The following is a 12,510-nucleotide window of genomic DNA, read 5'->3' as shown; positions in this document are numbered from 1 at the left end:
GTGGGAAAGCTGCAGGCACCATGTGCCCCCTTCCAATCCCAAAGGGCCATGAAGGACTAAAGAAGGCTCCAAGAGTTCTACAGGAAGGGAACCCACTTCACTTTTTTTTTAAACATAGCATATTCAAACATTTGATTATAGAACTCTATACACTAATAACTGAAGGATACTGATGTTCCAAAACACAGCTTGGAAAATGCTGATATAAATGTGTCCAGAACAGCAGAAATGCAGGGTAATAATAATGAAAGGGACTTTGGTAAATATTGGCAAAACCAATACAAGTTTTTCAGGTCTTGCAGGCCTAATCATTCCTGCCAATTATCTTTGAAGCTAAATTAGCTCTCACACTTCTTAAGCAGGTAGGTCTTTGTGTACAGACATTAACTTTATGTGGTTTGCATTTTAAAGAAGATTTAAGGCCTTTCTATACAAATTGAGGACCTATTGAAGTGTGCTCAAAGAATGTGCTGTCCCTTCAGTGACTGAAAACTCTAAACCAATTTGCAATTTGATGAATAGGGATATCTTTTGAATAATGCAAGCTAAGAAAGTGCTAATTGGTTTCCATGGTCATACCTACAGCCTCATGAAAATGGATTAGGAACATAAAGAAGAAGAAAGAGGCTGAATATATAACTTCAAAGTCATTTAAGTTATAAATGAAAGATAGTCTAGTTGAATGAAATGAAAAATAATAATGCTGGTAATAATAATAGTAAACATAATAACAGGTTGCATGAGGTACACCTCATTTGCCTCAGACCCTGATTCAGACCTAATCCTATCCTGAAAAACAAACAACTATAACAAAAGGCTGAGGTTAGAGAAATAGAGAAGCTAAACAGCAAAGAAAACATAAAAATAGTAGCTAACACTTATTGAGCACATACTATATGCCAGGCACTGTTTAAAACATTTTACGTTAGCAACTCACGTGGTCCTCTCAACAGCCTTGTGAGGCGGGCACCACTGTCCTCTTCATTTAACAACAAAGAAAACTGAAGCTCAGGGAAATCAGGCACCCAGCTAGGAAAAAGAAGAGCCAGAATTTGGGCTCGGGTATGCCTCTAAACCACGAGCTCCTTTTATTTCTCTATTGTCCTAATTCCATCATATCTGTACACTTTGCACTCTTCTCCAATATTATAATGAATTGGCATGAAATCACAGTTATTACAAAGTGGCTTTTGTTAGAATCTTTTAATAATTTTAGCAATTGTGTCCCTAAAGGACAATAATCCAGCTCCAGAAAAGAACATAATCAGTGTCATTACCAAATGACCTTACTTCTGTAACTGATGTCGCCCTTTATTCTCACATTCCAGCTGAGAAATGCCTCTTGAATATACTTCCATAAGCAGTTTTTGAACTATCTAGCGATTAAATGCAACAGTAAACTCTAAATGCAGTTGACACACTCTGTTAAATTTATAGATTCTTGTCCTGATTTTAATACTCTTTTCCTGAAGTTTCTAGGCAAAATAATTCCAGTAGAATTCCAGAATACTGTTCTTTATATGCCTCTTACTGATACCTGCCCCATGAATACAAGACAAATATGATGCTGGAATGGTTAAAGACAGAATTTAGGTTTCAGGTAGGTATCCATTCCTTGGATTATAGAAATGTAATGTCCAGCTCAATGGTTAAATCAACCCTTTGGCAATTAATCTGACCAAGTATAGAGAATTCTGAAAGTCACATTTTATAAAGTGCTTCAACAAACTAATCAAGCACAGAAAAGATTAAAGGATGGCTGATGAAATTAGGGACTTTAATGCAAGAAGTAAAGAAAAGAAAATGTAGAGAGTGGGTTTTTTTCCTCTAATCCAAAGCACTGCTGGGAACTTCACCTGCATTTATTAATTGCCTGGAACTACCCTATGAGGAAGGTAATTATTACTTCCATTAACAGATGTCAAACAGAATAGACAATGTGCCTGGGGTGAAAATCTGCTGTTCTTTGTAGTACCTCACATTTCCTCTGAGAAATTTAAAGTTGGACAGAAGAGCTGCTTTCAAATGTGGTCTTAGACAAAAGGCTGACACTTGTTCCCCTTGACTCCAGGGAAGAAAAGTGAGACCATGGTACAGATATAAAAATCTAGGATAAAATAAGAATAATTTTCTAACACTAGACTTGTCTGAAAATTGAGGTTTAGTTTCCATTCATTGAGGGGTCCAGGAAGAAGTTGGTGTGCCGGCTTCATGGTCCCTTCTGGTTTGTAAAATTCTTGAGTTCTACAATTCTAAACAAAATACATATTCCTTTGGAAATGCTTGTTATCAAAAGCCTGTCTTCTCTACCCACATTCTCCATCCCCTTCCCATCTGTGTGCTGCAAGGAAGTCAAACTTCTCTTCCTCAGTTTTCTTATTTGAAAAAGAGAAATGATATCACCATCCAGACAAGATCATTGGAATATTAAATAAGATAAAACATATACACCATCAGCCTCAACTAGTGTTGAGCCTATCCCTACATTATGAGGTCCAAGGCAGTGCATAACAGAACACTCATGGACAATGCTCCTGCAGCCATCATTTGAACCATGTCAAAAGCATGGAGAAGGAAGCAGCCCAGGGATGTGAGGCTCTCCTTGAGTACATATATCTTCATCAGTCATTAGTATGCATTTGCATGCTCCCTTGTTTGTTGTCTTGCTTCTTCATTCCAAGAGGAAAATGCAGTGTTCTTATGCATTGCTTTCAGAGTTCATGGGGTAGATTTTTAGCTTTTTCTACGCAATAGTAACAATCAAGTTACTTTTTTGCATGCCATCTTCATTCTGCAACATTTCCATTTGTGCATTCAATAAAGTATAATGCTATTCTGTTTTAAAATAATCACAAACATGCTATTTCTCTCAGAGAAGAAATGCTGCTTCTCTCAAAGAGGGGTTATTGGCTGCCAGTCAAGGTCTACTGATCTTATTTAGTATAAAAAATATTTCAAACACTGGCAAAAAAATCACTGATGCTGAGAACATCAGAATTTTCTGTGTTACCCTAGTTTCTAGTACCTAAATATACTAACTGCCAAGACTTTTGAAAGAGAATGAAATGTATGCAAATATACATGGCAATTAAGATTCTTGGATGTTATTTTTTGACATCGCTGAAATTCAAATAGATGCTGATAAGAAAATACGCCATTATAGAATAATTCACCATACACAGGATTTTAAAGAATGTAGTTGGTCTTAAAGTAAAAAGACCTCCATAGCCTTTATTTGTGTGCAGGAAAAAGAAAAAAGAGTAGAAGTAGGAAATTAAAGCTCTAAGAAAGTTTAATTCCATTTGAAAACTCTACTGTTAAATTGACAGTCTCGGGTGGTCTCAAGTCATTGAGTGCTCAGAGCTACCTACAGGAGTCCAGAACAATCTTATTCTGCTCATTTCCCTGTAGTCTCTAGAACATGCGTGGCCTTCCAATCTGTAAAGCACTATGACAATTTAATCATTTTACCAATCATAGTATGCTTGTATAAAGAACATACAGTCTAGCCTAAGAAGCCTCTCCTTTTCATTACTTCCAGCTCTCAAATTAAGGATATGCTATTGGGAGATTAAAAATATGTGTTTTTTTTTTAAAGAAAACAAATTGAAGTCTGTCTGAGCATGTGAGATTGTGTGTGTGTGTTTAAGTAAATTAAGTAAAACACCAAAAAGTAAACCCTTAAAGATCTCATAATTTGAATCTCACCTTCTGTAAACACAAATATTTGACAACAATGGAAAATAAATAAATATTAGGTGGACAAACATATCCATCCACACAAAATTTATGATATATGTATATGAATATATGCATACATATATAAATATTACATAAGATAGGGAAATTTTAAAAATAAACAGTAGTCTAATTATTTCTTTCATTGCCGCTCACGGGTATCTGCATATTATAAAACATAACACCATATGTCTATTTAGGTTCATCAGAGTCTTGTTTTTTGCTCCACAAAAGCACTAGTGTAAATACAGCAGAGATAATAAATTAAAAGAAAGCATAAATTTTCTTTTTATAAACAAATGTTCCTGCATTTTTTTGTTGTTGTTTTATTTTGTTTTGTTTTTTTCTTTTTAATTAGGTCAGAAAAAGAATTTATTGGGGGGAAAGAGCAGAGCTTGCTGAGAAATGGGAGAAAAGGACGGAATTACATACCTATATTTGGCATTTGGTGTGGTCTCCTCTAGGCAGAGAGCATGGGTTTTGGCTTGTGTGGTCACCTTTTATGCTATTATTTATTCCTCCTCTTGATAATGCCAAGGGGAGGGGCCCCAGCTGTTACTGGTTACCCCACCAATGGTGGGGGCCAATGTTGAGGCCTGTTTGGAATATTCAAGGCTTCCCCTCAACCAGGAAAGAGTCGTAACTGTACCTCAAGGTAAAAGTCAAGGTCTCAGGGGGTCTTGCGGTCATGTTGTCTGTCAGACTTGTTGTCTGTCAGACATGTCCCACCTCTGTTTTTAAGACTTTTAATCCCACCATCCTTCATAAAATACGTTCGCTTAACTTATAGAAGTTACATGTAGAAATTTCCAAAAGAAATAATAGAACACTTGCTAAAATGAGCTGAAATTTTCTGTGGCAAGACAAAAACTCAAGGTAAAGTGACGTATACTGAAATATGTGTAAATTCTTAGTAAGATTTCAGTCTTCCCATCAGGATACCATCTACCACTTACTATTACTTTGAATGTTACCTGTCTCAGATATGCTTTAATACTGTGACTACATTATAGTCATCAATTTGAGGTGACTTTCACCCTGAAATGTACAGATTTACATTTAGGTTCCATAAAATAATGAGTTCATTATCCTGAACCAAAATTCCAACAAATATGTATTGCAGATTCTATTAGATTGTCAGCTTTCTGTGAGGCAGTAAAATAGAAACAGCAAACTCTGGAGTTTACCAAACTGAACTCTAATACTCTTGTACAATCCCCAGCTGTGAAATTTCAGACAAGATGTTATAAAATCTAATCCTGCATAGTTTAAATAAAATAATGCATGAAAGTTGCCTAGTATATCCTCACATGCTAGCAGTTACTCAACAAATGATATTTTGTATTAGTAATGCTATTAGAACAGAAACTGCAAAATATTAACTCTGCTACCATCTTCTAATTTGCTGAAAACCTATCAAACACTTGGCATATGAAAAATTCATAATAAATGGTTGAATGAATGAGTACTGAATGAAATCCAAGCCAAGAAGAGACACAACAAAGCTCAGACACAGATGAAACACTTCCATCTATTTCACTTCCTGTAAGATGTCCTAGGAAACAAGTTTTACTTTTTTTTTGGGGGGGGGGAGGGGTGTGGATCTTATGGTTGGTTGGATACTTTAAGAACAATATTATTTTCCCCTATCCTTTAACATTATTGCAAGAGACAGATCTAACTTTTCCATTCTGTTATTAAACTATAAGATACTCCTAATTAAGACGTTCAAAATTTCCATGTGTAGGTCCCAAGAGATTCAGATCAGTTTGGTAGAGCAAATAACTGTCAGGTTCTTGAGCAGCAGACCAGCTTTAGGGCCTGATAATGCCAGGGTTCTGAAGTGAGGATAGACCTCACAGCTTCCACTCTCCCCAGAAACTAGCAATCTGGTACCTGGTTTCTGCAATGGACAACATTCCTGAGCTCTCCATGGTATGTCAATGCTTATGGAGTCACCATGTACTATAAGACCAAGCACTGTGGTGAAATTAAACATGGAAGAAACAATGGACAACTGGCCCTACACTTGAGTCTTTGCTTAACTCTGCCACTAACAAGTTATGTGATGTGTGAAATATCTTTTAACTGGTTCTCAGTTTTCTCCTTTAAAAAGGAGACAAGAAGTGAGTCATTAAGAGCACAAGCTTTGCAGACAGAAATGTGTGGCTTCATACCTTGGCTCTCCCATTTATGAGCATTGTGACATTACACAAGCTACAGAACTGCTTTCTATACTTCAGTTTCTAAATTTATAAAATAGGGGAAATAATAATATCATAGGCTAGTTGGTAGGGGACAATAACTCAACTTGTTCAATAAACTTATCAGAGCATAGAGCACATACTTGTTATTATTATAACACTATTCCTTTTATTTCATGTCTACAATTATAAACCTCTATACAAGGACCCAACTTTGTTTACATTATACTGTGGGAGATGAAGTTATACAACAATGAAGTAGAGAACCAAACAGAAAATATAAATGAAATCTACAAGATGTCAGAGAGATAGCAACTACCGAAAGTAAAGGAGTAAAGCAAAGGTGCAGAGAAAAGAGACTAATGCCAAGTAACTAGCAATGAATCTAGAAAAAGACCTTGACCAAAAGGGAGAAATATTAAATACAAGTGAGTTTTTATGGCTAAGAGATTTCAAAGTGAGTCAGAAGGTTCTTCCAGTGACTATGCTTATGCACTTCTCAGCCTGATTTCATTGACTGCCACAGTGAACAGTGCCTCAAACAGTTGGGCTCCTGAGGGCTCTGGAGACATCTGGACACCACAGGCAGGACAGACAAGGTCAGGAATTCAGCACCCTGTCCATCTGCCCCATGGGATCTAAGCCTCCTCTCAATCAGACTCAGGATAGGCATCACCATCCCAAAATTCTCAAGGTTGAGGAATGAACAAACATAAGGAAGGAATTCGCTATGGACTAAAATAGACATTATTATTCTAACAATGGAAAAACTTGTATCATTGATATACAGGCAGTGGCTACCAGAGGTTCTGAGGGGAGGGAGAGGGAAGAATAGATGTACTATGGGGTGCTTGGGGGACACTGAGGTTGTCCTGCATGACATTGCAATGATGGATACAGGCCATTATACATATTGTCCAAAAGTATAAAATTGTGCAGTACAAAATATAAACTGTAATGTAAACTATAGACCATGGTTAGTAGCAGTGCTTCAATATGTGTTTATCATTTGTAACAAATGTACCACACTAATGAAAGATGTTGTTAATGTGGGAAAGTGGGAGGGAGAAGGGGGGGCGTATATGGGAATCCTCTATTTTTGATGTAACATTTTTGTAATCTAAAGCTTCTTTTAAAAAAAAACTTTTAAAAAAGCAAAATTTAAAAAAAAAACACATATACTGAGTAATGATAGCAAAACCAACTGGGATGCTAGAGCATTTATGTAGAAGCATAGTATTGAATAACATGAGTAGAAACCACTTTATATATTGGGAGCACTATCCCCAATATATGCAAATAAGTTAAAAAACCTACAACTTCAAAAATACACAGTATTACAGTTTATGATGTTTGAGCCAAAATCTACAAAGTAGACACACATTTCCTTCTTGCCCCTTTACATTTTCTATGGAAGAAAATAATTCTATGCATCTGATCTCCATTTCGAACTGCACATGACACAGTAGCCATAGTAAACCATGGTGCTCTGTGAAACTAGTCTGAGCATTTTAAAATCCAAAATACTCGATTAGAACGTACATAAAGGGACAGTGAGCACAAGCAGAACTACACAGATTAAGGAAGCTGAAGCAGAGGATGGTGCCTATACATATGCCCTGATTTCTGTGAATTTGTTTTTTACAGAAAACTAAGAATTTTGTTGTTTGAAAAAAACAATGCCTGAAAAAACAAGTCAGATATAATCAGTGCAAAGGAATATTAAAGCACCTCCACACACAGAAAAATGTTCCTGACCTAATTTTCTTCTAACTCAGTACCACAGAGAACACAGAGGCAGTGGACAGAAGATAAATTACATGAGAAATTAAAAAAAAAACAAAACAGAACTCTATACCAGAAAGCGGAAGGCTATGATCAGTCTATAATCTGTCTGGTTCATAGAGACAGAAGTCCATGTACTTGGCAAAATACGAAAAGGAGAAAATAACAACTTAGCTATTTCAAAATTGGTTTCTCAAAATTATTTTGTATAAATGACTCAGTTCTTTATTGTGGAATTTATTTATCCTTTATACAATCAAAGTCAAATGACTAGAAATCAGGGGTATTAGTTAAAAAGTAGAAATTTCATCTTGATGCTGTCGACATCTGAAATTAATACATTACCTTTTTATTCTAACTTGACCCTCTGCTGCCATCCTTCCTCTAAGATACTGAATGTGTTCACTAATTTTTGTTCCACTAAGAATTTCTAGTCCCTTGATTTCTGTTTCACAATCAGCATCTAAATGATGTACCGTTGTGCAGTGCGGTGACAATGACAGTTAGAGTATAATCAGTCCTGTGGTTTAGATCACTGAGATAAGGAAGCAAGTGCTCTGTATCTAGGTAACTAGAAAGCATGTGGTCTGCTAGGAGTTCTAAGTTAGCTCAGTGTTTGGCATTTCAAGGTATGAACCCAGGGCCATGCTGATGAGAGCTGCTGGTCATGCTGGGCTGGTAACAGGTATTCTTAGGCTATCAGGAACACTGATAGTTAGCCCTTCAGCTACCCCTTTTATACTTTCAAACTGGAAATAATAACAGAAGTAAAATTTTATTGGGAAGAGCATCACAACACTGTAAAAAGTTTTAAGTATCTTCCCAAACAAAATACAACAACAACAGCAACAAAACAACAGATGTTTAAGAGACAGGACCTAAAGGAAGCTAGAGGGAGATGAGAGTCTCATAGGTGTCTACCAACACTCATTTTTCTGCTTAGAGTATTACTTACTTCAAACTACTTCACACCATCTTTTAAATGAAAAGCTCTAAAGATCAGGAAAAATCAGGAAAAGAGAAAGCTAGCAGTGCAGTTTCCAGCATAAGTCACATCTTTACTGAAATAAAATGTGGGTTTTGAGTGGTCCCTGAGGGAAGTAGAGGTAGCATACAAACGTAAGGCATTGTCTCTTCCCTGAAAGTGGTCTACGACTCATCAAAACAAGAGCTTCTTAAGATTTACAGTGTTCTATACAATTTTTATATTCATTTATGCTGAACAAACATTGCAAGGTATCCATATAGATACCAGTTTAAATGTTATTATTTAATAAGAAAACAGCATGATATTGTTTTAAATTTATTACGAAGTTAAAAAGAAATATTTATTCTACTTTGTAATATTCTTTTTTCAGTATTAAAATATTATGTGGCTTCCTAATGGCTGTGATCGCATGCTCTATATCAATACTAATTGTATTCATACTCCAAATAGCTATGATCCATACAAATAGTTAATAATTACTAACACAGCAAAAAAGCAAGCTAAAAAAGAATAATCAGCTTACCCTCTATCATAAAGCCACATTGTTGCCCTTAACATATTTCAATCCTAGAAATGTACTTGACTTAAAAAGTAACATTTTGATAATTAACAGATCATTTAATAACATGATTAGCATTTCTATTTACTTTCTCACTTTCAAATAATCTTATCACTTTAATGATATTGTAATTTTTTTTCCAACAAGGTCTGATACTTTTCATAACCTAAGACATGAACTTGAATGTGAACTAGAATAATTGCTGCTTCACTAAAACTAGTTGTGATGGGGAATGTAAGACATTTGAGAGTTGACATTCAAAACATCTGCAAGAATTGTGACATTCAAACCCTTCCAGCCTTCAAAAAATATCATGAGTTATTAACATGAGCAACATTTCTGGAGACAAAGAGACTCACCTCAGGCTCAAGGCGAGCAGTTGCTCCTTTGACTTCAGCAGCTCTCCCACTTTAAAACTTGCATAGCCCAAGAAGCTTCGCTAAAAATGAAAGAGAATGAAAAATTTTTCATTAATTCCTGATGTTCAGAACATTTTTGCTGTCACAAAAATCAAACAAAATTATTCTTTAGAAGAATGAAATATTAAATCTATTAGCCAGCAAATATTTCACAGACAGAGATACAATTATCAACTCCACCTCACGGGGCAGGCTTTAGAGGAACAAATGATTCCTTTTCATTAAAAACAAAGAGACCAATAGCCTGAAAAAAACAGCAAGCTATATCATACAGTAGCTAGGACTTTTCCACTAATTTTTTTTCTCATGTGAAAACTGGGGTAAAAAAATAATAATAATAATACTAAGCTTTAAATATTTACCAATGCCCTTATTCTTTTTAGAATTCCTCAAATCACTGGCAGCAATAACTTGGTATTCCAGATATGAGCAAATCTGTTAGTTGAAGCTATTTTTATGTGGGACTCTGTACAAGTTATAAATAGAAATGCTATATTTCTTCCCAATCATAACAACGTTTAAAGCATTTGTTTCCTATACTAGCATGGGACAATTTCATTCCAACACAAATAAAAGGAATGGTACTCATCCTGCTGCATTTTCTAAAATTGCCTTTTTAACTTATCATGCTGTGTGTTGATTCTGTGTAAATATCTACTTTCTATACTTTTTGACTCACAATGGAAAGAATAAAACTGTAAATTGTTTTTTTTTTATTTTCTGGGGTAAAATCTTTTATCTCTTTTTAATATCCCTGGCTACTTCTGATTCAAAAGTCACAATATTATGGTATACAATAAATAAGATTTCTCATTCTCCCCTCAAGGTCAATCTCATATTATTTCCTCGGCTAATGCTTCCTACCACATCCTAATACTCCACAAGAGGTCAATGCTACACCTTCCAGAACATTCCCTCTTCTCAGGTTTGCTGCTGGGCTGCACTGGAATGATGAGTTGGACCTAAGTGGTATGAGGACAATTAGGTTTTTTCAGAGGAAAGCATGCAGTCACTGCATGCTTGAAAGGATATGTCTATACTGGGAGGATGAAAGAAAATCTATAGATCGGAACTTTGTTTCCCTCTTTTCAAAGATCAAACTCAGAGAAGCTGGTTCCAGAAGACTTAAAGGCCAATATTTCAAATGTATCTCAGTTCTAAAGTTGGAGGTGCCTATATGTTTGTTATTAATGACATACCCAGTTAATTAACTGGAAATGGAAAGAGCTGATATAGATACAGAATAACCAAAATGAGAAGATTCTGAGATTAAAATATTAGGCAGAAAAAATATATATTAGGTGAAATTAGAGGGTTTAAGCAAGGTCTGACGAAAGATCAATGGGGATAGAAGGATAAATGAAGGCAGAGAAGGGATAAATCATGCAGAATGAAAGTCCCAGACTTTACAACAAGAGGCAGAGAAAGCCTAAGAGAGATCCAGCCAAACAAAATATTTATGTCCTCTCATTAGAGGGTCTTCTAGAACAATCCTAAATAAAAAGAGCACCCTTCTTCCACATAAATGCTCTGTTCTTCTCTATTCCTTTCTCCATTTTAATTTTCTCTGTTGGTACTTATCACCACCTGAAATATTATAAATTTAATTACTTATTATTTTTTCTCCCATCTCCTCAAAATAAATTGAGAATTGAAGCTCAACAAGTAGCTTTATTTATTTTGCTTCCTGGTGCATCCCCACTGCCTAGAACACAGTAGGCACTTGAAAAATATTTTTTGACAAAGAATGAATTAATGACACAGAGAGTAGCTCCAAGTAAGTCTTCTATGAGAAATGGGAGAAATGTTCTTTTTGCAGGTATTTATTATAAACTACTGTAATTCAATAAATGTGGGAAATCAAAACAGTTTTCATAGCGTGCAGATTTTAAACTGTGATAGTGAGTTTCACTGTAGTCTTTTACATTTTAAAGAGAAAATTACCTCATCTTCTCTTTCATTGGTAATCAGGGTTTATTTTTTAATTTTAACTTTCAACATTTCACTCATTATCCACACTCAAAGAAAATTTGTAACCAGTCGGAAAGTTCACGTTGCCCCCAAATTTCAAATTAAATTTCTCTTTGCCTTTTGAAAGTTTGAAGGTAGAAATAGTTTTAGAATTAATAAAACATAACTACCCACCCCATGCCATGATATTCTTGTAGTATTTTTGGCAATAGAAGCAGAAATACCCCAGATTGGAATGTGTCAACAACAGACAGGTGGAAAGGCTATTTTCAGACTTGAGTTACAGCACACCATGAGGCACAGCTGCAAGTAAAGTGTGTGACCACAATCCACTGATTGTCCTGTCCACCAGACCAGGACTTCCTTTGGAAGCAGTGACCTTAGCTTGTTCATCCTTGTGCCAAAAGCAGTATCTGGAAGAGAGGGGCCTTGTGATAAGTTGACTGCTGAACTGTGAGTAGAATGAGTATGCTAAGAACAATGGCCACGAGCTAATCTTTTCCATCATAACTGTCAGCCACAAGCTTCATCTCAAATGATAAGAGAGCTTATACCAAGAATACAGCCTCTTAAAAATCCATGTTAGGAAATGAATGTAGCTCAAGCAAATGGGCTCCTGTCTACCAGATGGGAGGTCCAGGGTTCAATTCCTGGACCCTGCTGGTGAAGGCGAGCTGGCCTACACAGCAAGCGGGCCTGAGTGGAGTACTGGCTCGCACAGGAGTGCTGGCTGAGAGGAGAGATGACACAACAAAAATAGACACAGAGGAGAGACAATATGAGACACAGCAGACCAGGGAGCTGAAGTAGCGCAAGAGATTGAGCCCCTCTGTCCCACTCCAGAAG

At 36.0% G+C, this 12,510-nt stretch overlaps 1 protein-coding gene across 18 annotated transcripts in view; it reads right to left on the bottom strand.

Moving 5' to 3' along the window:
* The window catches only part of INPP4B (inositol polyphosphate-4-phosphatase type II B), a 902,865-nt gene that overhangs the window by 272,850 nt on the left and 617,505 nt on the right, over positions 1-12,510 (bottom strand). For 16 of the 18 annotated variants that reach the window (XM_058287497.2, XM_058287349.1, XM_058287627.2 and 13 more), the window contains exon 9: positions 9,634-9,713. In XM_058287497.2, the coding sequence (XP_058143480.1) occupies positions 9,634-9,713 (80 nt within the window). Of the gene's footprint in view, positions 1-9,633; positions 9,714-10,055; positions 10,131-12,510 lie in introns of those variants that run through there. The other 2 variants (XM_012530439.4, XM_071214559.1) reach the window with 1 other exon arrangement.

This window comes from Dasypus novemcinctus, chromosome 1, assembly GCF_030445035.2.
Source record: "Dasypus novemcinctus isolate mDasNov1 chromosome 1, mDasNov1.1.hap2, whole genome shotgun sequence".
NCBI classification, from domain to species: Eukaryota; Metazoa; Chordata; class Mammalia; order Cingulata; family Dasypodidae; genus Dasypus; species Dasypus novemcinctus.
Note: the sequence above shows the minus strand (reverse complement) of the source record. Positions and strands in the feature narration are given on the sequence as shown.